This window comes from Dipodomys merriami, unplaced genomic scaffold (assembly GCF_024711535.1).
Source record: "Dipodomys merriami isolate MVZ:Mamm:240054 unplaced genomic scaffold, mDipMer1.0.p SCAF_92, whole genome shotgun sequence".
NCBI classification, from domain to species: Eukaryota; Metazoa; Chordata; class Mammalia; order Rodentia; family Heteromyidae; genus Dipodomys; species Dipodomys merriami.
The window spans coordinates 4,438,430-4,460,855 of NW_027206535.1; the positions used below are offsets into that span (position 1 = coordinate 4,438,430).

A 22,426-nucleotide genomic window follows, 5' to 3' on the forward strand; every position below is an offset into this window, starting at 1 on the left:
TACAAAGAAAATCAACTTTATTGGACACTCAGTGTTAGTTTCTCTTCTTGCCCTTGCCTGTCACCTTGGCTGGGGCAAGGACTGGAGCTGTTGCCTGGTACAGAGTAGAGGAAATCTTGTTGATGTAGTAGAGACCAACCATGGAGAAGATGAAGCTACAAGGTGAAGACAGAAAGATCATGGCATCAGTGGGCATGCTGTACTGCTACAAGGGCAAACATTAACATCAAGGATAAAACAATCCAGGTTCAGGTTTAAAAATGGAAGAACAGAGGGAGAGGTATGTGGTGGTAATGGTAGTGAGAAGGTCTGGCACCATCAGTAGGATCTGGTGCCAAAATATAGAGCACTGTACCCCTTACCCCGCTGTCAGGCACATACCAGGTGGTGACACAGACTCGGTGAATGAGGCCGGATGCAAAAAGCGCCAACAGGAGGCAGAGGAGAACTAGGAAGGAAAGGGACAAAGAAGGTCAAATGGACTGGGCACTGGTGGCTCACGCCTACCTAGTTAGGCTGCTGAGATCTGAGGATCATGGTTTGAAGCCAGCCTCGACACGAAAAAATCTGAGAGACTCTTATCTCCAATTAACCACAAAAAGTCAAAAGTGGAGCTGTTGTTCAAGTGGTGGCGTTTTAGCCTTGAACAAAAGAGCTTAGGGACAGCACCTAAGTCCTAAGTTCAACCAGGTGCTGGTGGTTCATGCCTATAATTCTAGCTATTCAGGAGGCTGAGATTTGAGGATCACGGTTCAAAGCCAGCCTGGCCATGAGGTTTCCAATAAACTACTCAACAAAAGCCAGAAGTAGCCTTGTGGCTCAAATGGTAGAATGTTAGCCTTGGGCAAAAGAAGCTCAGGGACAGGGCCCAAGCCCAAAGTTCAAGCCCATGACTGGCAAAAAAAAGTCAGGGGCTGGGAATGTGACATGCATGAGGCCCTGGGTCTAATTCCTCAGCACTATATTAGCAGAAAAAGCCTGTTGCTTAAGTGGTAGAGCAAACTAGCCTTGAGGTGAAGAGCTGAGGCCCAGGCCCAGAATTCAGGCCCCACAACCAACAAAAAGTCAGATGGTGGTTAGAATGGAAATACTGGACATTCATTGGAGAAATATGGAGCCTTCTGAATCTTAGGAAACCTGGCTGGAAGAGTGTGCCATGACAACAGCAGAAGGATTTCATGTTGTCACAGTGCTAAGGGCCTGGAGGTAGGTGATGCATATATATATATATTGTGTGTATGTATGTATGTATGTATGTATTTTTTATTTTACTTATTTATTTTTTGCCAGTCGTGGGGCTTGCATTTAGGGCCTGCACACTGTCCCTGAGCCTCTTTTGCTCAAGACTAGCACTCTACCACTTGAGCCACAACACCACTCACTTCTGGCCTTTTCTGTTAGTGGTATTAAGTAATCAAACTCAGGGCTTTATGCATGCAAGGCAAGCACTCTACCACTGAGCTACATTCCCAGCTCATATGATGAATACTTTTTACCAGCTCTACCTCAGCTCTCACTTAACTTCCTGACTTTCTTTCATAAAAAGGAAAAGATGGTGTGTGCATGTAGTTGTCAGTTACCCAGGAATCTGATTCCATAAATTCAAGAAGTGACCAGCTTGGGCTACACAGTGAGACCCTGTCTCAAAAGAGAAGAGAAGGTACTAGCAGAGCCTTAAGAGCAAAGGCTTGGAAGTGGCACTGTGGGTCAAGTAGCAGAGTGCTTGCCTTGAACTGAAGAGCTGAGGGAGAGCACCCAGGCCCAGAGTTCGAGTCCCATGACCAACCAAAAAAAAAAAAGGCAAAGGCTTGTTTCCATTTAAGGAAATAACACAAGTCAGCCAAACAGAATCATTTCATTAAGCTGGGTGACCAGAGGTGGAAGCTGAAGGTTTGTTTTTGCTTGTCAGTCATGGGGCTCAAACTCTGGGCCTGGGCGCTGCCCCTCAGCTCTTTATCACAAGGCTAGCACTCTACTACAGCACCACTTTCAGTTTTCTGATGGTTAATTGGAGATAAGAGTCTCACTGATTTTCCTGCCCAGGCTGGCTATGAACCACGATCCTCAGATCTCAGCCTCCTGAGTAGCCAGAATTATAGGTATAAGCCCCTAATACACAGCTCTGACAAAGGTTTCTTTCTGGAACAAATTAACACAGTTTACATGGAAACAAAAGAAGTCCTGGGACTGCTGGATGAAAGGCACTTTGGAAGCCTGTAACAGGAACAGTTGAAGAGTAAGACCTGGAGAAGGGCAAAGCAATGAAGTACATCTTTGTTTTACTAAAGGTTTTGCTTGAGATTGCATCGGCTGTAAATTTTGGAGCATATGGCATTCCTTAGGTGAGCTGGCCATGATGCCTAATTTGCTTTATGAACTTAATTTTCCATAAATAATTACATCATCAATTCCCAATTACAAGAGCAATTAAACAAGGGTTATTCCAAACAGAAAACAATCTAAGTTATTCTAATTTGGTCAGGAGTCCTGATGACATAAAAATGTGGCTTGAATATTTAAGTTCTTCACAATTCCCTCAAATAAATAGAAATCACTGGTGTAGGGGGTCAATGCACAGCTCCTAGTGGGAACAAAGAATGAGTATCAAGCACGAATCCCCTTGAAAGCTTCCCCAAATGCTGTGCTGCCAGCTTCTGGCTTTCAAAGCCTTTGTCTTCCAGTTCCAATATCTGAAGCTATACAAGCTACTGACTCCAGGGCTGGGGATGTGGCTTAGTGGTAGAGTGCTTGCCTAACATGCATGGAGCCCTAGGTTCGATTCCTCAGTACCAACCACATAAGCAGAAAAAGCTGGAAGTAGTGCTATGGTTCAAGTGGTAGAGTGCTAGCCTTGAGCACAGAGAAGCTCGGGGACAGAACCTAGGCCCTGAGTTCAAGCCCCAGGACCACCACCACCAAAAAAGACACTGAACCCAAAAGCATCATCCTTTTCTAACATTTCTCCTTAATGACATTTACCACCTAAACATCTGGATATTCAGTGTCCATGTTTGGGGAAGTTTAGAGAAGAGAGGGTTCAAACACAACCCTGTTTTAACTTACTCTCAGGGAAGATCTTTGCTTGGAATCCTTTGCCAAAGACCAGATTCTCCAGATTATTGAAGGCCTAAGGTTGAGGGAGTTAAGGAAAAGGGCCCACAATAGGGGCAGCGCTGGGTGGGACAGGGAATTGGCACCAGCCTACCTGGCCCTCTACCCTCCCTAAACCTCAAACATCCCTCCCTCGTTCACCTCAGCAGGAAGGATACAGTGAGAGAGAAGACGAAGAGGCCGGAACCCAGCAGGCCCCCCTGGATGGTGAGCCACTCGGTGGAGGCCAGCTGGCGGCTGTACATCTGCATCCCAGCGAAGAGCAGCAAGGATAGCAGGGAGGACAGCGCCAGGGAGGTGCCAGTACCCACCACTGCATGCATGAGAGACGGGGCCCAGTCAGCTCCGCCTTCCCACTGGAGCTGCAGGACCATGAGGCTGGTCCCGGAGCCCCGTCACCCGGCCGCTCCCCTCAACTCTTCGCATCCCGTTGCGACACCCCCCTCCCCAAGCATTCCCCAGCCTCGGACACCCCGATCCCTCCTGTCCGGTGGAAACGCCCGCTCCCAGGAACCGAGGACACGTCAGCTTTGCCGGGAGAGCTCGGGGCATGCTGGCCCGCCCATCTCCGACGCCCGCTTGCCGGGCCCGGGGATCCCGCAGGTCTCGTTACCCATCATTCCCCGGCTATGGGTCCAATCCGCGCCTCGGGCCAAGCAAAGAGGGGAGCCGAACCGGGCGCGGTGGGCTGTACGCATGCGTCAGCGCCCCACGCCGGCTTGCTTTACTCCACCTCTTCCTCTTTGGCGACTGGAGGCAGCGCCCTCTGCCGTCAAGGAGGACATAATGTGTCAAAGAGCATCCTTGGCCACCGCCCTGGTCCCCAGCTTTGCCCCTGTGCCCAGAGCATCCGCTGCCTCAATTTACAAGCTGCACTGCGTCTTCCAGTCACTTGACCATGGCCTATGCCCTCTACCTCACCACTGACTTCCTTGCCATTTATGTCATCGCTAGTGCATGTTTGCCTGCTCCATGTTCATGGCTTCAACATCTCCCGGGGACTTGTCCAACGTAGAGTGCCCAATCTGGAGTTCATCTTCCTCTGAAACTAGTCTCTCGTTTCACGAATGGGAGCCACTGAAGAGTCCTAGTATAAGGATTGGCTCTCCCCTCAAATGCCGTCCATGTTACCCACCTCCAGACCGCCTTTCCCAGAACCACGTGGGGAGAACTATTTCCCACCCCCTACCCCGACGGGCGCTGTTCAAGGCTGGTCCCCGGAGCATGCGCAGTGACACTTCACCCCCACACCCCTCCCCACACCCCCACCGGGCTCCTGCATTAAGCCCAGGGTTCGCAGCAGCTGCCGGGATCGGGCACCCGGGGGCGGGTGGGCACCGTAGGGCCATGGCTGAGGGTGAGGATATGCAGACCTTCACTTCCATCATGGATGCACTGGTCCGCATCAGTGTGAGTTAAGATGGGGTCGAGGGGAAGGGTGGGGGTGTAGAGGGGTCCTGGCAAGACAGACCCTTGAACAGGTGGACATCCAAAAGGAGGGCGGGATGTAGACGGGGCTCAGAGAAGGCAGAGACGTGGGGGAGGCCGGGATGCAGGTACGAGGGGGCAGTGCCAGGAGCAGCCGCGAGGTGAGTGCCGTGGAGGAGCGCGTTGGCCGGCTGGGGCTTGGAGAGGCTGCCCGCACGCAGCGGGTGGATTGGGGCAGCCGCCAGCAGTGCACCAAGGCTGGGGCTTCAGGGCGAAGGAGCTATGCTTTTCGAACTCGGCATGTGCGAGCTTGAATCTTTTCCAAGAGAACTGAGGACAGGTAGGGGGTGATGAAGAGGCCCGCCCCAGGATGCAGTTCCCAAATTGGACCCCACTCCTGAACCCCACCCCACCGCACCCCCACTCCAGGCAGCTACCGTGCCTGCGGTTGTCATGGTAACTCGTGCCCGGCTCTCCCAGGGGCGGTGCCAACCCTGCTCCCCCCCACCACTTCCTTCCCCCTCCCTCCCTGTCCCTCCCTCCTTTGTGTCAGCTGCGCCCCTGACCGGGATGGCTGCGAAGAGAGGGACCAAGGTGAGGTGTGGGGGTGGGGCATAGTATGAGGACCCCCGCCACCAAAAGGGGGAGGGATACTTCCGGTGGGGAGGGGGCGAGTAGGCGGGGCGCTTATTTCTTCCCTAGTTTAGGCTTGGGCTGAGCTAGGAGAAGGGACGGGAGAGGGCCGGAGGGTAGGGGGCGAAGGGCAATGAGTTGACCTCGGGAGATTGGAAGAGATAGGAATGTGAAGGATGGAGGATGGGGACTGTGGAGGCCACAGGCCTGATGGGGGCTGGAGGATGGAAAGCTGGCTGCGCCTGACTATGGGAGGAGTCACGCGTCCGAGGGGCAGCTAGGAGACAGAATGCTGGAGAAGCGTGCCGGGGTCTCACTGAGCTGCAAAATGGGCGGTGCCCTTGAGATAAATACCAGGGCTGGCCGCCCAGAGATGGAGGGATGGGGGCAGGTGAGGAGGTCTGCCTGCCCGGGACTGCTGCAGCCAGGGATGGGGGCGGGGCTTGAATGGGGTGAGGTGGGGGGAGAGGAAGGCACAAGCTCCTTATCTTCTTATTGGACCCTTTAGCTTTGCAGAAGGGAAACAGAGGCAAGGGCCAGAAGGCTGGGAAGGTAGATGGGTGATCTAGACCTAGTCAGGTACCTAGTTAGGTAGCTCGTCTTGCCCCTCCCTGGAATCCCTTGAGTCTCTAAAAACAACTAGCTGAGACAGACTCGGGCATCCAAGCTTTGACCCCACCTCTTGGTCCCTCCACAGACAAGCATGAAGAACATGGAGAAGGAACTGCTGTGTCCTGTGTGTCAAGAGATGTATAAGCAGCCATTGGTGTTGCCCTGTACCCACAATGTGTGCCAGGCCTGTGCCCGAGAGGTGTTGGGCCAGCAAGGCTATATAGGCCATGGTGGGGACCCCAGCTCAGAGCCTACCTCTCCTGCCTCCACCCCTTCCACGCGCAGCCCCCGCCTCTCACGCAGAACTCTCCCCAAGCCAGATCGCTTGGACCGGCTGCTTAAATCAGGTGGGACTGGAGCCTGTGGGATGAGGGTGGGAATGCAAGGTTGTCACCAAAAAGACGGAAGGGGTCCATCGCTGCACAGGGACATCTGTCTGTCTTTCTGGGGCTGAGCTCTGACACAATTTTTTTTTAATTTCATTTTTTAATTGAACAGATTTCACTCCCTTCCCCCCAGCCAGCTATAACTCTGACCTCCTTTGCCTCCTGGGTCCATCCACAGGCTTTGGGACATACCCCGGGCGGAAACGAGGTGCTTTGCACCCCCAGGTGATCATGTTTCCATGCCCAGCCTGCCAGGGTGATGTGGAGCTGGGGGAACGGGGCCTGGCAGGGCTTTTCCGGAACCTGACCCTAGAGCGTGTGGTGGAGCGGTATCGCCAGAGTGTGAGTGTGGGAGGTGCCATCTTGTGCCAGCTGTGCAAGCCCCCACCACTAGAGGCCACCAAGGGCTGCACAGAGTGTCGAGCCACCTTCTGCAATGAGTGCTTCAAGCTCTTCCACCCCTGGGGTACTCAGAAGGCCCAGCATGAGCCCACCCTGCCCACCCTCTCCTTCCGCCCCAAGGTGAGTCAGCTCCTACTGGGCCTGGGGAGGGAGGGGCATTGTGGTGATGAGTGGGTGGGGGTGTCTGGAATGTCTTGTGGGATTCTAAATGGAGGTGGGCAGAGGTTAAGCTGCAGATTCTCCGCCTTCAGACAAAGTACAAAGTCAACGGAAAAATCAACATCTCTGGATTTCCCAGTGTCTTCTACTGCTTGGAGAAGATAGTATCTGCCCTGCAGTTTCCATACCTGCAGGGTTGATTGACAGAATCCCAGGAGATAACCTATGTTTGCTAAAAAGTGTTATCTGGCCTGATGATGGCAAAATGCCTGTAATCCCAGCCCTCAGGAGGTTGATTCGGGAGGCTTCCAGTGAGGCCAACCTGAGCTACATCAAGACTCATCAAAAAACAAAAGTTAGTTATATACTAAATGATTTGTATGCATGAGGCTATTCTAAGCATTGAGGGTACAGCAGTGAACAAGATAGAGAAAGTTAATTATAAACCACAAGGCTTAGATTATCATCATCATCATTATTGTTACTACACAAACCCTCAGGTAGATGGAGGGAGGAGCATTGCTGGTGAAATGGACATTGCCTGGAGAGACACTGGAGAGGCTCCTTGATGCCTGTGTACACCACCAGGTGGCACTGTGGAGCACGACCAGCTGATCTTCCCTCCACTTTCCTTTCACCCGTGGAGGGACGCCACCCAACCACTCCAGTGGTGGGTCAGTATCCTTATACACACTATTGACCGCTGATCTCATTGTCTTTTGTGTCTCTAGGGCCTGATGTGCCCGGACCACAAGGAAGAAGTGACCCACTACTGTAAGACATGTCAACGGCTCGTATGCCAACTCTGCCGGGTGCGGCGTACCCATAGTGGGCACAAGATTACACCAGTGCTCAATGCCTACCAGGCCCTCAAGGTGAAGACCCCTGCCCAGTCAGCCCTGCGCTAACTCACGCCCTCACACACCTTGTCCTAATTGCTGGTCTACAGAGCCAGGCATGATGCCCACCTCTTTCTTCCTCCTTAGGACAAGCTCACAAAGAGCCTGACATACATCCTGGGAAACCAGGACACAGTTCAGACCCAGATCTGTGAGCTGGAGGAGACCGTCAGGCACACAGAGGTGAGAGAGTGCATGGACATGGGCCCTGGTCTCTTCCTGGGAGGGGAGACAGGCAGGTAGTATGGGTAGACATACTTCCATCACCTTGCTGCCAGCTCAGGAAGCCCTTGAGGGATGCACATACGTGTGGGTGGAGGTTCTGGTTACACTTGGTTCTCAGGAACACCAGTGCCCCAGGCTAGGTTATAGCTTGGACTGTGGTGAGGGCAGGGAAAGTATGGAGCAGGCTGTTTGACATGGAGACGGAAAAGTCACCAGTGGACCTTAGTTAGGACAATCCAAGGGGACCTTAGTGTCATGGCCTCTCTTATTTAAATGAGTTAGTTCTTAAAAGATTAGCTTATAAAGACAAAATATGTCCAACTGAAAAAAGATCACGTGCTAAGGCTCACACCTGTAATCCTAGCTACTTAAAAGGCTGAGATCTGAGGACTGAGTTCAAGCCCCAGGACTCACAAACACACACACACACACACACACACACACACACACACACACACACACATCCAACTGGTGATGTAGTGAAAGCACTTAAGAAATTAACTTTAGAGGGCTGGGAAGGTGGCTAAGTGGTAGAGTGCTTGCCTTGCATGCATGAGGCCCTGGGTTCGATTCCTCAGCACCACATAAGCACAAAAGAAAAAAGCCAGAAGTGTCGCTGTGGCTTAAGTGGTAGAGCGCTAGCCTTGAGCTGAAGAGCTGAGGGACAGCGCCCAGGCCCAGAGTTCAGGCACCACGACCGGACACAAAAAAAAAAAAGAAAAAAGAAAAAAAAGAAACTAACTTTAGAAAGTACCTTTGGCAGGCTGGGAAGTGGCTTAGTGGTAGAGTGCTTTCCTAGCATGCATGAGGCCCTGGGTTCGATTCCTCAGCACCACATAAACAGAAAAAGCCAGAAGTGGCTCAAGTGGTAGAGTGCTAGCCTTGAGCTGAAAAGCTGAGGGACAGCACCCAACCTCTGAGTTCAAACCCCACGACCACCCAAAAAACCAAAAAAAAGTAACTTTGGCCTATGTTTTCCTACTTGCAGAAGTTAGAAGGATTCGGGGGTTGGGGGATGGCTGTTCATCATATACCAAGACTGAGTAGTCTTGGTCACAGAAACTGGTAATGGAGCTTCAGTGAACATGAATAAACAATCTCTGCAGTGACCCTTATTTTTCACTAGTTTCTATTGAGCTTCCTCACCTACCTCTTAGCAACATCTCTAGAATTTTCTACCCTAGTCCAGATAGATACCCCTTTGTCCAACCATTTCTTCACAACTGTATTGCTCTGGTGTTGGTAGAGCACGTGCTTAGCATGTGTGAGGCTCTGGGTTCCATTCCAAACATACCTTCCCCCCCAAAAAAAAAAATAAGGTAAATTTATAATTGTCTAAAACATTTTAAAGCATCATGCTTTGGTCATTTCTTTCTTTTTTCTTTTGCCAGTCATGGGGCTTGAACTCAGGGCCTGGCACTGTCCCTGAGCTGCTTTTGCTCAAAGCTAGCAATCTACCGATTGAGCCACAGCCCCCCTTCCAGTTTTTTCTGTTTATGTACTAAGGAATCGAACCCAGGGCTTCATGCATTCTAGGCAAGCACTCTACCACTGAGCCACATTCCCAGCCCTATGCTTTGAACTTCAATCTCATATAGACTCCCCCAAGTATGCATATAATTAAAACTTTCTTATGTGTTGAGTTTTTGAATCCAGCCAAAACGGGGAAATAGAGAGAGTATCTTTCTTTACAATTACGATGTGGGCATCCAGGAAAGTTACCACAAATGGTCAGGTGTTCAGTCCATCTGGGGTTCAGATTTCTTGTCAGCTAAGAGATGGGTCAGATTGCCCAAGATCCTTTGGATCCTAGCTTCCTTGTGGTATCCTAGGAAGCTGGCACAAGTACTACTTCCAAGAGAAAGATGAGTCATTCATTCTTTGGGTGTCCCTCCCTGAGCAGGTGAGTGGTCAGCAAGCAAAGGAAGAGGTGTCACAGCTGGTCCGGAGTCTGGGGGCTGTGTTGGAGGAGAAGCGAGCCTCTCTGCTTCAGGCCATCGAAGAGTGCCAACAGGAACGGCTTGCCCGGCTCAGTGCCCAGATCCAGGAACACCGGAGCCTGCTGGATGGCTCAGGTCTGGTGGGCTATGCCCAGGAAGTGCTTAAAGAAACAGACCAGCCTTGTTTTGTGCAGGCAGCCAAGCAGCTGCACAACAGGTACCGAAGGGCATGGCACAGGGCATCACGGGTGTAGTCAGCAGCTTAGACAGTGTCTAGCGATGTCTGTCAGGTGAAGAGCTGGGACTCAGGATTTTTCTTAAGACCAAACTGCTATCCATTTGTTCCAAGGAATAAGGCAGAGATCCCAAGCAGAGGCTAAGGCTCTGGGGGTGGACAAAACAATCAAGGGGAAGGAGAGCTGCCCATGCGGCAGTGTCTGACCCCTTGCTGCTCTCCTTCCCAGGATTGCCCGAGCTACTGAAGCCCTGCAAACATTCCGGCCAGCTGCCAGCTCCTCCTTCCGCCATTGCCAGCTGGATGTGGGGCGTGAGCTGAAGCTGCTGACAGAGCTTAACTTCCTGCGAGGTAAGGAGATGGCCAGGCCCATGCCCAACCAGAGCCTTCTTCCCTTCCTCCCCAGCAGCGGGCCCGGGGGGCAGTGCCCACCAGGGACCTCCTGGCCTCCTGCCTGGCCTGGCCAGCCAGTCCTCCCACCCAGCCTACCCTGCCACACCATCCTACCGCGCTCAGCGCTGCTTCTCCCTCTCTTTGTTTGTAGGCTGTGGCCACCGCGGACTCTGCTCCGGAGCACCCCAGGCAAGTCAGCGGCCCTGCCCCGGGGGCCCTGCCCCCCGCCGGGCCTCCCCACAACCCACCCTGCGCTCCCACACAGCTCAGCTCAGCCTGCCAGCCACTCATTGCTTCCTTCCTTGCTGCCCTTACCAGATTTCTTGGGCCTCTCACCTGACCAGGGCTCTGTCTCCTCTGCCTTCTTGAGGCTCTTGCCTAATCCTGGCCCTTCTGACCTTTTGTCCTTGTGCCTTGTGTCCTCCGGACTTTCATTCTCTTGATCTCTACATCCTGCATTGCTGGCAAGCTTGCTTTTCCTCTGTGGCCTCCTCATTTTCTGTCTTGCTCCTTGCTGCGCCTTCCTCCGAATCCTGCTCTCCCTCCTTCCTGCTCAGGGCCCTCTTGCCTGGGTTTTCAGTGGCCTTTGCCTGCCTCACTCGGCTCCTCTAAACTCATAGAATCTAATAGGAAGAACCCCCTCCCCACAACCAGAACTTCTCTGGTCTGATAGATACCCTCATTCGACTGAGATGGAAACAGGCCCAGAGATGGGGAGTGACTTACCCCAGGCCAGAGTAAAGTAGTAGCAGTCCAAGACCACAGCACAGGCTTTCTGATTCCTGTGGAGCACTCTCCAACCTCTTTCTCCTCTGGGCCCAGCTCTGCCCACCCAGTACCCAGTGACTAGATGGGTCCTTTCCCCAACTCCCTCACCCACACTCACCCCCCCGGCTCCCGCTGCTTCCCCTCTCCTGCCTGCCCCTGCCCTCCATGCTAGGCCAGTGGCCAGGCCCTGACTGATCCCTGCTATTTCTTTCAACAGTACCTGAGGCTCCTGTCATTGATACCCAGCGCACCTTTGCCTACGATCAGATCTTCCTGTGCTGGCGGCTGCCCCCCCACTCACCACCTGCCTGGCACTATACTGTTGAATTCCGGCGCACAGATGTGCCTGCACAGCCCGGTCCAACCCGCTGGCAGCGGCGGGAGGAGGTGAGGGGCACCAGTGCCCTGCTGGAGAACCCTGACACGGGCTCTGTGTATGTGCTGCGTGTTCGCGGCTGCAACAAGGCTGGCTATGGCGAGTACAGTGAGGATGTACACCTGCATACACCCCCTGCGCCTGGTGAGTGAGCTGGAGGCTGGGCACAGTGGGGCAGGTGCAGACACTCATGCGTGGGTGGGAATGGCAGGCTAGGGACTCACTCGTTACAAGTGGGCCCTGGAAAAGTGATTTGATACAGTGTACTACATGCACTGGCTGAGGAGCTCAACTGCTTGGGTTCAAATCCCAAATCTACCTCTTATCAACCTTGTGGGTCTCTTTGTTTCTCCCACCATACCTGAACTTGAACTCAGGGCCTAGGTGCTGTCACTTTACTCTTTCACTCAATGATGATGCTCTACCGATTGATCTACAACTCCACTTTCGTCTTTTGGTAGTTAATTGGACATAAGAGTCTCATGGAGCTGGGAAGGTGGCTCAGTGGTAGAGTGCTTGCCTTGCATGCATGAGGCCCTGGGTTTGATTCCTCAGCACCACATAAGCAGAAAAAGTCAGAAGTGGCACTGTAGCTCAAGTGATAGAGCACTAGCCTTGAGCCAAAGAGCTGAGGGACAGTGCCTAGGCCCAGAGTCCAGGGCCCACTACTGACAAAAAAAAAAAAAAAAAGAGTCTCATGGATTTGTCTGTCCACGTTGACTAAACAAACATCATCCTCAAATCTCAGCCTCATAAGTTAGGTAGGATTACAGGTATAAACCACCAGCTCCATCTGGGGGGGTTGACCTATTTTTCACCTCCTCTGAACTTTAGAGTCCTCTTGTATAGGAGTACAGTTGTCATAAGAATTAATTAGCCAGGCACCAGTGACTCACGCCTGTAATCCTCGCTACTTAGGAGGCTGAGATCTGAGGATCACGGTTCAAAGCCAGCCCAGGCAAGAAAGTCTCTGAGACTCTCATCTCCAATAAACCACCAGAAAAAAACCAGAAGTGGCTCTGTAGCTCAAGTGGTAGAGCGCTAGCCTTGAGCTGAAGAGCTGAGGGACAGTGGTCAGGCCCAGAGTTCAAGCCCCACAACCGACAAAAAAAAAAAAAAAAGGGTTAAACTATTGTGAGATAATACCTATAAAAGACTTAGCAGGGGGGCTGGGAAGGTGGCTCAGTGGTAGAGTGCTTGCCTTGCATGCATGAGGCCCTGGGTTCAATTCCTCAGCACCACATACACAGAAAAAGCTGGAAGTGGTGCTGTGGCTCAAGTGGTAGAGTGCTAGCCTTGAGCTGAAGAGCTGAGGACAGCACCCAGGCCCAGAGTTCAAACCCCATGACCAACAACAAAAAAAAAAGATTTAGCAGGAAAGTCAATGATGGTCGTACATACCTATAATCCCAGAAGGACTCAAGAGACTGAGGAGGAGGATCATGAGTTTGAAGTCAGCTTGGACTACATAGCAATACCCTGTCTCAAATAATAAAATAATAATAATAATAATAACCAGTTTAGGGCTCATAGTGAAGGCTCAATAAAGGTTAGCAAAGTGACACACTAGAGAATTCTTACACTTTTGGGCATGGGTATGATAGAGGGAAACTTACCACTCAAGGGGCACAAGAGAGTAAAGGTTGGTGTGGGGAATGGGAGTTGATAGGCACAGGAAGGTGGTGGTGGGCATGTCACCAGGTGGAGCAGGAAACAGTGGGCATTGTTCACAGGACCAACTACAGGAGGACTGAAAGAAGCATGTTACTCAGCCAGGTCTGGGACACTGGCTTTTGTGCTATTAGTCTTCACAGAACTCTTCCTCTGGTCCCATGCTCATATGGCATGCCCCTTTCTTCTTCCATCTTGCCTCCTAATTTCACTTGTTCAGAATTTCTGTTCTCTGGAGCCCCTTGCACATTCTTGGTAACTGAACCCCCAGCCAACCTGTTCACCATTCTGAAATCTCTCAGCGTCTTGTGCGAACACCTCACTGTTCCCAGTGCCAGTGTTTGTTTGTCCCTTAAGTCCTTCCTTCTGTTCCAACCCCTCCTCCCCCTTCCAGTCCTGCACTTCTTCCTCGATGGCCGCTGGGGTGCAAGCCGAGAGCGGCTGGCCATCAGCAAGGACCAGCGAGCAGTGCGGAGTGTTCCAGGGCTGCCCCTGCTGCTGGCTGCTGAAAGGCTGCTGACCGGCTGTCACCTGAGTGTGGACGTGGTCTTGGGCGATGTGGCTGTGACCCAGGGCCGCAGCTACTGGGCCTGCGCTGTAGACCCTGCCTCCTACTTGGTCAAGGTGGGCGTCGGGCTGGAGAGCAAGCTTCAGGAAAGCTTCCAGGGTGCCCCTGATGTGATCAGCCCCAGGTCAGGCCCCTCTGGAAGAGATGGGGTTTGGGGATCCTGCATGGGAGTTGGGAGCAGGGTATGGCAAAAATAGCGCATGCTTGTGGGGGTGAGGCTGGGAGGGGACAAAGAAGATATGGGCTCAGCAAGAGGGTCCTTGAATATTGGTGTTCAGAGTACGTAGTTAGGGAAAAGGATGACAGAAGACAAAGTCATTACCTCTTCCTTCCATCTGTCACTCAGGACCTCTCCAAGCCTCCATGTCCTTTCTCCTAGCACTCCATTTCCAACCTCCTTTCTCCATGAAACTTTTCCTAGTCAAGATCTCCGTCCCCCACATCTTTTCTCCACATCCTAACATTCTTCCTTTAAATATCTCATCTCCACAACCTTCCTTACTCACCCCCATATCCTATTTAACACCTTCCCACGTGCGCACTTTTCTCCTCGAACCCTTTCTCCCCAGCACTCTATTCCTCCACACCCCATTTCTTCTCTCTTTTTACTTTTTTTTATTTTTTATTTTTGGCGGTCGTGGGGCCTGAACTCTCAGTCTGGGCGCTGTCCCTCAGCTTTTCAGCTGTAGACTAGCGCTCTACCACTTGAACCTCAGCCCCACTTCCGGCTTTTTCTGCTTATGTGGTGCTGAGGAATCGAATCGAGGGCCTCGTGCATGCAAGGCAAGCACTCTACCACTGAGCCACCTTCCCAGCCCTCTCCGTTTCTTCTCAACAGCAATTTCTTTCCATACCCTTCCTTCATTCCTCTAACCGCCCCCCCCACTTCACTCTTGCCTCTCCCAATGCCTTTCTCTGCTCATTTTCCCCAGTGTCATAATCACCAGTCCCTCCTTTTCCAACATCTCCTGTCCCTAACATGATTTCCCCAACACCATGTTCCTCAACACTATCCTATCTCCATAAGCACTGAACAGATGTCCTTAGTGTGATGTATCAATGCCTTGTCTTGTTCCCCAATACTTCCCCTGCCAGCATGCCTTCCCTTCAGTACCCCTTTCCTCCCAAACCATGACCTAAGCCTTCTCTTCAATCCAAAGTTGATCCATGCAACCTCCTACTCCCCAACATTCCATTATCCCAACATCTCAGCTCCCTGGTCCCTCACTCTTGTACTCCATTCCCCCAACATCCTCCTACCCAATGCCCACTCCTACAGGTATGACCCAGACAGCGGGCACGACAGCGGTGCTGAGGATGCCACCGTCGAAGCGTCACCACCCTTTGCTTTCCTAACCATCGGCATGGGCAAGATCCTGCTGGGATCTGGAGCAAACGCCAATGCAGGGCTGACTGGGAGGGATGGCCCAGCAGCCGGCTGCACTGTGCCTCTGCCACCCCGACTGGGCATCTGCTTGGACTATGAGCGGGGCCGAGTTTCCTTTCTGGATGCTGTGTCCTTCCGTGGGCTCCTGGAATGCCCCCTGGACTGCTCAGGGCCTGTGTGCCCTGCCTTCTGCTTCATCGGGGGTGGTGCAGTACAGCTACAGGAGCCTGTGGGCACCAAGCCGGAGAGGAAGGTTACCATCGGAGGCTTTGCCAAGCTGGACTGATCCTTTTAGATTCCGTTTCTAGACTTGGGGTCTCACTGGACACTGCCCCCCCACCCCAAGCTTCCTGGCACTGGGTTGTTCCTCCCCCCCCCCCCCCCCCCCGGCAGCTTCTCCCTCAGACTCTTCCAAATATGTGGTCCCGCCCTGTCCCCTCAGTCTGTGTCTTCCCAGGATTTTTGCTTACCAAGATGCTCTCATCTGCTCACCTCTGAATGTCCTCCATTCTCTCCATTGCCTGTTAGCCCAGGCCCCCATGCCCACCTAGTCTCTGCCCCATGCCCTGCCCTTGGCACCACACCCAGGCCATAGAGAGCCCCTTTCCCAATCCTTGTCCTGCACCCCTGAGGCTGTTTGGGAGGCATGGCAATTGGAACATTGGTCATGATTACCAGCTCAGTCCTTTGCCTTGCCAAGGTCCCTTGTCCCATTGATGCTGAACTATAGCTTTGGGGCAGGCAGGCTTTGGGCCTCCCTAGTAAGGGGGAAGGACCCTATCCTGCTTTATTTATTTGGGTCCTCGTACCCCTGGCCGCATGCCCTTTATGTCCCTCTTCTCCCTTTTGCATGCTTTACCTGTCCTGCACCCGTGCCAATGTGCCAAGTCTCTTTTGGAGACTCAGCTAAGGCTGTGCGTCTCCATTGGATCGGGCCAGGCAAGACCTCTGGTGCCTGCTGCTGCCTCCTTGTGGCAGCCACCACTAGGCCTGTGTGAAGCAACAGCTATACTTTTCATGGTTTATAAACAATAAACTGTGATGCCAGGCACATTTCTGCCTTTCCTGAGTGGGACCATTCTTTGTAGTTTATGCAGAACATGGGGGTAGTGGGGTTCCAGGGTACCTTGCTGTTGATCAGTGCAGGGGCGCCAGGTGGATCTGAAGGAAGGAAGGAGGGCTGCTAGGCAGTTACTCTACCAGCTTCGGCCACACCTGCACCAGGCTCAGGCCACAACCAGCAACAGCCGCCAGGGTGCGTAGCATTCCGACTGCTGGCATCAGATCCTGGATGGGGTGTCCAGAGGGCATCAGGGCCCTGGGGGAATGTGGTTGAGGACATGGGCACAGTGCCTGGGCCCAAAGGGGTCAGGGAACCAGAACCACTTCCCCATTCCCAGGGTGCCAGGGAGCCCACCCAGAAGCAGTCTACGGATGGGGAGGAGGGCGGTAGAAAGTGGGGGTGGCAGAGAGGCAGGGCCTGGTGCCAACAACCCGGATCTGACCCAGCCCCCACTTATCGCAGCAGTGTTGACTCTGCTGCTATCTGTTGCCTAAGGATTTACTTCACACCCAAACAGCTAAGAATAGAACCTCCTGGGGGCACTGTGCCAGCCAGAGAGGAGGGCTAGTACTAGTCTGATTGAAACCCAGACCCATGAGAAGAGTAAAGGAGAGAGCTTCAGACACACAGGCAGAGCTTAGTGTAGCCGGCCCACTGGAGCCAGCCTAGGCTTGGCCTAGGTTTCGTTTCCTTCTTCCTTCTGTGCCGCCAGGGATGGGGGAGAGGTGACTCCCGAGTTCTTAGGCAGGCCACCCCTGAGTGCTCCAATATCACCTCTTGCCCACTCTGCCTCTGAAAAGAACCCACCCCTCCTTGACACTTTTGCTTCCTTCCTTCCTTCCAGGCCCCTCACAGGCTCATGGTGATCTGCCCCTCCTACCCACCAGTTGCAAATGAAGAATCACCAGTTAGCACAAGAGGAGAGATCACATTTTATTCAGCCATGTTTGGTTCCCATCCCCATCTCAAGGCTTTCTAGGCCAGTCCTCTTGGGAGCCACCAGGGCTCCCCACAATGTCCCCAGTATGTCCCCCCTGGGGCAGGGCTGGGCTTCACTGGGCTACAATGGGTTAAGGATTTAAGCAAAGCCTCCTTTGGAGCAGGCTGTGAAGCAGCCCACCAGAAATCCCAGTTCACCAGCCCAGGTCAGAATAGAGAGGGTTTCTGGCAGTGAAGAACCTGAGGGAGGGGACCAGCACTGATGACCCTTGAGTGGGTAAACTGCCCCCTACAAGTTGGCAGAAGTAGCTGACACTGCTGGGTTTGTGTAAGAGAGGCCGCCACCATTGCCTGCAGAAACCTGAGTGGAGAGAAAAGAGATTTGTGATGAGAGGTAGAAACTACCTGCTAGGCCTAGTCAGCTCTCAATGGGTTAATTCAAGGAGAGCACCTGCTGGGCCCCAGAGCTACCAGGTGACTGTAAACAATCACCTCCCCCTCCTCTATACCCCCTCTCCTAAGTGCCCCTCCTGCCCCCTTTTCCTTCCATTCTTGGCAAATCCAGCCCAAGGGTGTGTGTGTGTGTGTGTGTGTGTGTGTGTGTGTGTGTGTGTGTGTGTGTGTGTGTGTGTGTGTGTGTGTGTGTGTGTGTGTGTGTGTGTGTGTGTGTGTGTGTGTGTGTGTGTGTGTGTGTGTGTGTGTGTGTGTGTGTGTGTGTGTGTGTGTGTGGCAATCACCTCCCCCTCCTCTATACCCCCTCTCCTAAGTGCCCCTCCTGCCCCCTTTTCCTTCCATTCTTGGCAAATCCAGCCCAAGGGTGTGTGTGTGTGTGTGTGTGTGTGTGTGTGTGTGTGTGTGTGTGTGTGTGTGTGTGTGTGTGTGTGTGTGTGTGTGTGTGTGTGTGTGTGTGTGTGTGTGTGTGTGTGTGTGTGTGTGTGTGTGGCGATTCCCCCAAGAGGAAGAAAGGGCAAGGAAAGGAAACTTGTCTCCTCCCCCACCAGTGGCTTTCCAGTTCCAGGTGGCCACAGTAATTATTTACTAGGTCTTGCAGAAAAAGGTCAAGAGAGAAAAGGGAGGGGGCCTCTCTTCCTGGAGGCTCCCAAACCCATTCCAGGATCTCCTGGCTTGAGGAGACTCTTCCTCTCTGTCCCAGCCCCTCAGCCCTCCCTAGCTACTCCCCACTCCTAGGAGGTGTCAGCACAGGTGCTCAGCTATTGCTTGTGACTTGGCAGGAAGGGCTCCGGAGCACAGATCCACACCCATTTTGCCTCTGGGCCATCCTAATGAGCACTGCCTCTGTGTCAGGGCCAGTTCAGCCACAATTAATGTGGCCAGGCCAGGATCTTTTGGGCTGGTAGTGAAGGTGGTTCCCCTCCTCAGGCTGTCTTCCAGAACTCTTCTGACTGCCACCCCATCCTCGCAGGGCCTCTCTACTCACTTCTTCCAAGTTCTTTGGACTTTTTGTTTTGTTTGTTTGTTTGGTCGGTCGTGGGGCTTGAACTGTCCCTCAGCTCTTCTTCAGCTCAAGGCAAGCGCTCTACTATTTAAGCCACAGTGGCACTTCTGGTTTTCTAGTGGTTTATTGGAGATAAGAGTCTCCTGGACTTTCTGCCTGTGCTGGCTTTGAACTGTGTACCTCAGATCTCAGCTTCCAGAGTAGCTATGATTACAGGCGTGAGCCACCAGTGCCCTGCTCTTTGGACTTATTTTTTTTTTTTTGGGTCCGGTCATGGGGCCTGAACTCTGGGCCTGGGCACTGTCCCTCAGCTCTTCAGCTCAAGGCTAGCGCTCTACCACTTGAGCCACAGCGCCACTTCCGACTTTTTTCTTTTTGCTTATGTGGTGCTGAGGAATCGAACCCAGGGCTTCAGGCATGCAAGGCAAGCACTCTACCACTGAGCCACCTTCCCAGCCCCTCTTTGGACTTTTTAAGGCCCAACTAGGCCTCTACTCCTACACCCTGCCAGTGGGATCTAGCCTTACCTCTTCATAGGGGCTACGTTTGGTATTGCCAGGGGCTATGTAACGCCCATGGGTGTGGTAAGTGGGGTATTCACTCATTGGATGGTAGGTGTCCCGGGCTGGAAAGAGGTCTAGCTGCCCGTAGTTCTTTCGCCGGCACTGAAACACAGTCTGGGGGGACAGGAGGTTATGGTGGGCCAAGTGGCTCCTTTCACCAGAAGCACTCTGGTAAAGGCCAGAATTGAACACTTACCACAGCAAGGAGATAGATGATGGTTATTGTGACCAACACACAGACCAGTACCAACAGGGCAATGCCCCAGCCTGGTACACCAGACCAAGACTGAGCAGAGGAAGGAAGCAGCACGTCACGTGCTAAAAGAAAAAGCAGTGGTCAAAGAGGTCCTCAGAAGGGGGTGGTCCTCTCCCAGCTAGCATCAAAGGGAAGAGTAGGAACCCAGGCTGGAGGAGAGGGGCTCTCTGTGGTCCTGGACTATAGCTGGGGATAGAGCCTCACCACTGACTTCTGAGATGATCAGACCATAGCTGGGATTCTTGCCATGCTGCATAACCCGTGATTTCACCTCGTCGGCACTGATGGTATCGTTCCGTAAGGCCAGAATGGATTCCACCAACACTGATCCTCGCCTGGTCATAAGAAATAAACAACTTAGCCATAGACCCCAGTTTCTGGCTCAGTATTCTCTCCCTCCCTCCCCTTCCCCCATCATAAGGGCACCCCAGTCCCTCCCCACAATTATGACAATACCCATTCCCTACAACTATACCTGAACTTGACATCAAAGAGGCCCAGAAAATCTTGCTTAAAAGCCTGCAAACACTGTGGTAGGAGAGAAAGGACTTAGGCTTGATGTAAAGGATTAAAGCAGTTATGGAAGGCTACTTTTAAAAGAAAGCATGGCAGAAATGTAGATACTCACCAATCCAGAAATGTTTCCCTTCAGCTCTTTATAATAGTTGGTTGTAGGATCTTCCAAGGAAGAGTTAAACTCGTGGTTTAAAATAGAAAAAGACAGGGAGAAGAAGGAGACCTCAACAGCACTGGCAAGGGTGGTAGGGGTAGCAGACTGCTGGCTAGGAGTTGAAGAGTGAGTACTGTTGCCAACAGGGACTGTAGTAGCAATAACAGCGGTGCTACCCGGGACTGAAGCAGTGCTGGTAGTTGGAGTTGAGATGCCTTCATGGATTGATGCAGTGCTGGTGGTTGGAGTTGAGGTGCCAGTGTGAACTGGTGCAGAGCTGGTGGTTGGAGTTGAGGTGCTGGTGTGGACAGTGGTGGTGGCAGAGCCTGCTGTAACACTAGTGGTTGGAGCTGGGGTGCCACCATGGACTGATGCAGAGCTGGTGGATGGAACTGAGGTACCAGTATAGACTGATGCAGCGCTGGTGGTTGGAGTTGGAGTTACAATATGGACTGATGCAGAGCTGGTAGTTGAAGTGTTGGTGTGGACAGTGGTGGTGGCAGAGCCTGATGCAGCGCTGGTGGTTGGAGTTGGGGTGCCACCATGGACTGATGCAGAGCTGGTGGATGGAACTGAGGTACCAGTATGGACTGATGCAGTGCTGGTGGATGGAACTGAGGTACCAGTATGGACTGATGCAGTGCTGGTAGTTGGAGCTGAGGTGCCAGTGTGAACTGTGGTGGTGGCAGAGCCTGATGTAGCGCTGGTGGTTGGAGTTGGGGTGCCAGTATGGACTGATGCAGCGCTGGTGGTTGGAATTGATGTGCCAGTATGGGCTGATGAAGAGCTGGTGGCTGGAGTTGATGTGTCAGTATGGACTGATGAAGAGCTGGTAGTTGGAGTTGAAGTGTTGGTGTGGACAGTGGTGGTGGTAGAGCCTGATGCAGCGCTGGTGGTTGGAGTTGGGGTGCCAGTATGGACTAATGCAGAGCTGGTAGTTGGAGTGCCAGTATGGACTGATGCAGAGCTGGTGAATGGAACTGAGGTACCAGTATGGACTAATACAGCGCTGGTAGTTGGAGCTGAGGTGCCGGTGTGGACTGTGGTGGTGGCAGAGCCTGATGTAGCGCTGGTGGTTGGAGTTGGGGTGCCATTATGGACTGATGCAGCGCTGGTGGTTGGAGTTGATGTGCCAGTATGGACTGATGAAGAGCTGGTGGCTGGAGTTGATGTGTCAGTATGGACTGATGAAGAGCTGGTGGTTGGAGTTGGGGTGCCACTATAGACTGATGCAGAGCTGGTAGTTGGAGTTGAGGTGCTGGTGTGGACAGTGGTGGTGGCAGAGTCTGATGTAGCACTGGTCGTTGGAGTTGAGGTGCCAGTATGGACTGATGCAGAGCTGGTGGTTGGAGTTGGGGTGCCAGTATGGACTGATGCAGAGCTGGTGGTTGGAGTTGGGGTGCCAGTATGGACTGATGCAGAGCTGGTGGTTGGAGTTGGGGTGCCAGTATGGACTGATGCAGAGCTGGTGCTTGGAGTTGGGGTGCTGGTGTGGACAGTGGCGGTGGCAGAGACTGATAAAGCACTGGTGGTTGGCGTTGGGGTGCTAGAATGGGCTGTAATGGTAGTGGATGAAGTTCCTAAGACGACACCTTCCTTGTGACCTGGAACGGCAACAGAGCCTGAAGCAGGGCTGAGGGAGGGGAGTAAACTAGAATCACATATATAGCCTTTCTCTCAATAGGATTGGACACTTGGTTGCATTGGACAGTCGAAGTCTGTTTTTCTGTTCTGAGGCCAGAAGTTATAAGAACTATTGGGCTGGAGTGTACATCAGAGTAAGCAGGCAGCCCCTGAGTCTCCCCTCCCAACAGGCCACCTCCCCCTCTTCCGGCTCTCCTGTGCTCCTGGAAAGCCCATTCTCACTACTAAGACTTGCCTCTCCTGACTCCCTTTCCTCTAGACTCCTGCTTGAGCAGAGGCCGCTTCTTCTCAGCCTGGACTTAGCCTCTCCAGACTGGGCCATCCTGTCTGAAATTTCTGACTCTTGTGCTGCCATCTGCCAGTAAAGAAAACTCACAGAAAGGCCAGGAAGACCACAAGAGAAGGGCAGTCCCTCCCAACCCATGCACCTCACCTGTGGAAAGCACTAGTAGCAGGAGCAGGAGGAAAGGGGCCTGGATGGCCCGAGCCATGATGGTGGTGGACTGGTGGGGAGGGGGCAGAGCAGATTCAAGCAGGCGCCGAGAATGAGGTAGAACTGGGCTGGCGCTTGCTGCTTTATACCGGTCTCCCCCCCTTCCCGCCCTAGGCACAGCAGGAGCAGGTGACAGGTGACAAAACTCC

At 52.9% G+C, this 22,426-nt stretch overlaps 3 protein-coding genes across 6 annotated transcripts; 1 reads left to right on the plus strand and 2 right to left on the minus strand.

The window, feature by feature from the left end:
* Positions 1-3,828, minus strand: LOC138821489 (keratinocyte-associated protein 2). The gene is made up of 5 exons (XM_070013765.1): positions 3,725-3,828; positions 3,270-3,424; positions 3,064-3,127; positions 382-448; positions 1-155 (listed from the first exon to the last, which is right to left on the minus strand). The coding sequence occupies exons 1-5, from the start codon at positions 3,807-3,809 to the stop codon at positions 35-37; spliced, it is 492 nt and encodes a 163-aa protein (XP_069869866.1). The 5' UTR covers positions 3,810-3,828; the 3' UTR covers positions 1-34.
* Positions 3,829-4,430: 602 nt separating this feature from the next.
* On the plus strand, positions 4,431-16,237 carry LOC138821474 (tripartite motif-containing protein 46). 4 transcript variants are annotated; one of them, XM_070013729.1, is made up of 10 exons: positions 4,431-4,521; positions 5,870-6,131; positions 6,349-6,692; positions 7,463-7,606; positions 7,718-7,813; positions 9,759-10,012; positions 10,260-10,381; positions 11,409-11,711; positions 13,633-13,930; positions 15,086-16,237. In XM_070013729.1, exons 1-10 carry the CDS (start codon positions 4,459-4,461, stop codon positions 15,477-15,479), a joined length of 2,280 nt encoding a protein of 759 aa, XP_069869830.1. In that variant the 5' UTR covers positions 4,431-4,458; the 3' UTR covers positions 15,480-16,237. The 4 variants fall into 4 exon arrangements, with proteins under 4 accessions (XP_069869830.1, XP_069869833.1, XP_069869829.1 ...); XM_070013728.1 differs by lacking the exon at positions 4,431-4,521 and adding an exon at positions 4,582-5,133; XM_070013730.1 differs by lacking the exon at positions 4,431-4,521 and adding an exon at positions 4,582-5,133 and having other exon boundaries at positions 14,645-15,164.
* A 927-nt stretch (positions 16,238-17,164) lies between these two features.
* Positions 17,165-22,341, minus strand: LOC138821466 (mucin-1-like). The gene is made up of 7 exons (XM_070013711.1): positions 22,218-22,341; positions 20,099-21,744; positions 19,946-19,998; positions 19,675-19,805; positions 19,411-19,532; positions 19,179-19,328; positions 17,165-17,556 (listed from the first exon to the last, which is right to left on the minus strand). The coding sequence occupies exons 1-7, from the start codon at positions 22,273-22,275 to the stop codon at positions 17,485-17,487; spliced, it is 2,232 nt and encodes a 743-aa protein (XP_069869812.1). The 5' UTR covers positions 22,276-22,341; the 3' UTR covers positions 17,165-17,484.
* Between the last annotated feature and the right edge of the window lie 85 nt (positions 22,342-22,426).

Excerpts from the sequence above, each read along its gene's own strand:
- LOC138821489 (XM_070013765.1), bottom strand. The coding sequence starts at position 3,809 with ATGCGTACAGCCCACCGCGCCCGGTTCGGCTCCCCTCTTTGCTTGGCC. Across the intron at positions 3,128-3,269 it reads TCTTCGTCTTCTCTCTCACT|GCCTTCAATAATCTGGAGAA; the intron begins GTATCCTTCCTG and ends CCTCAACCTTAG. Across the intron at positions 156-381 it reads CGAGTCTGTGTCACCACCTG|CTTCATCTTCTCCATGGTTG; the intron begins GTATGTGCCTGA and ends TTCACCTTGTAG.
- LOC138821474 (XM_070013728.1), top strand. The coding sequence starts at position 4,993 with ATGGTAACTCGTGCCCGGCTCTCCCAGGGGCGGTGCCAACCCTGCTCC. Across the intron at positions 10,013-10,259 it reads GCCAAGCAGCTGCACAACAG|GATTGCCCGAGCTACTGAAG; the intron begins GTACCGAAGGGC and ends TCTCCTTCCCAG. Across the intron at positions 10,382-11,408 it reads AGAGCTTAACTTCCTGCGAG|TACCTGAGGCTCCTGTCATT; the intron begins GTAAGGAGATGG and ends TTCTTTCAACAG.
- LOC138821466 (XM_070013711.1), bottom strand. The coding sequence starts at position 22,275 with ATGGCTCGGGCCATCCAGGCCCCTTTCCTCCTGCTCCTGCTACTAGTG. Across the intron at positions 21,745-22,217 it reads GCTACTAGTGCTTTCCACAG|GTCACAAGGAAGGTGTCGTC; the intron begins GTGAGGTGCATG and ends TTGCCGTTCCAG. Across the intron at positions 19,806-19,945 it reads CTCTTTGATGTCAAGTTCAG|GCGAGGATCAGTGTTGGTGG; the intron begins GTATAGTTGTAG and ends TCTTATGACCAG.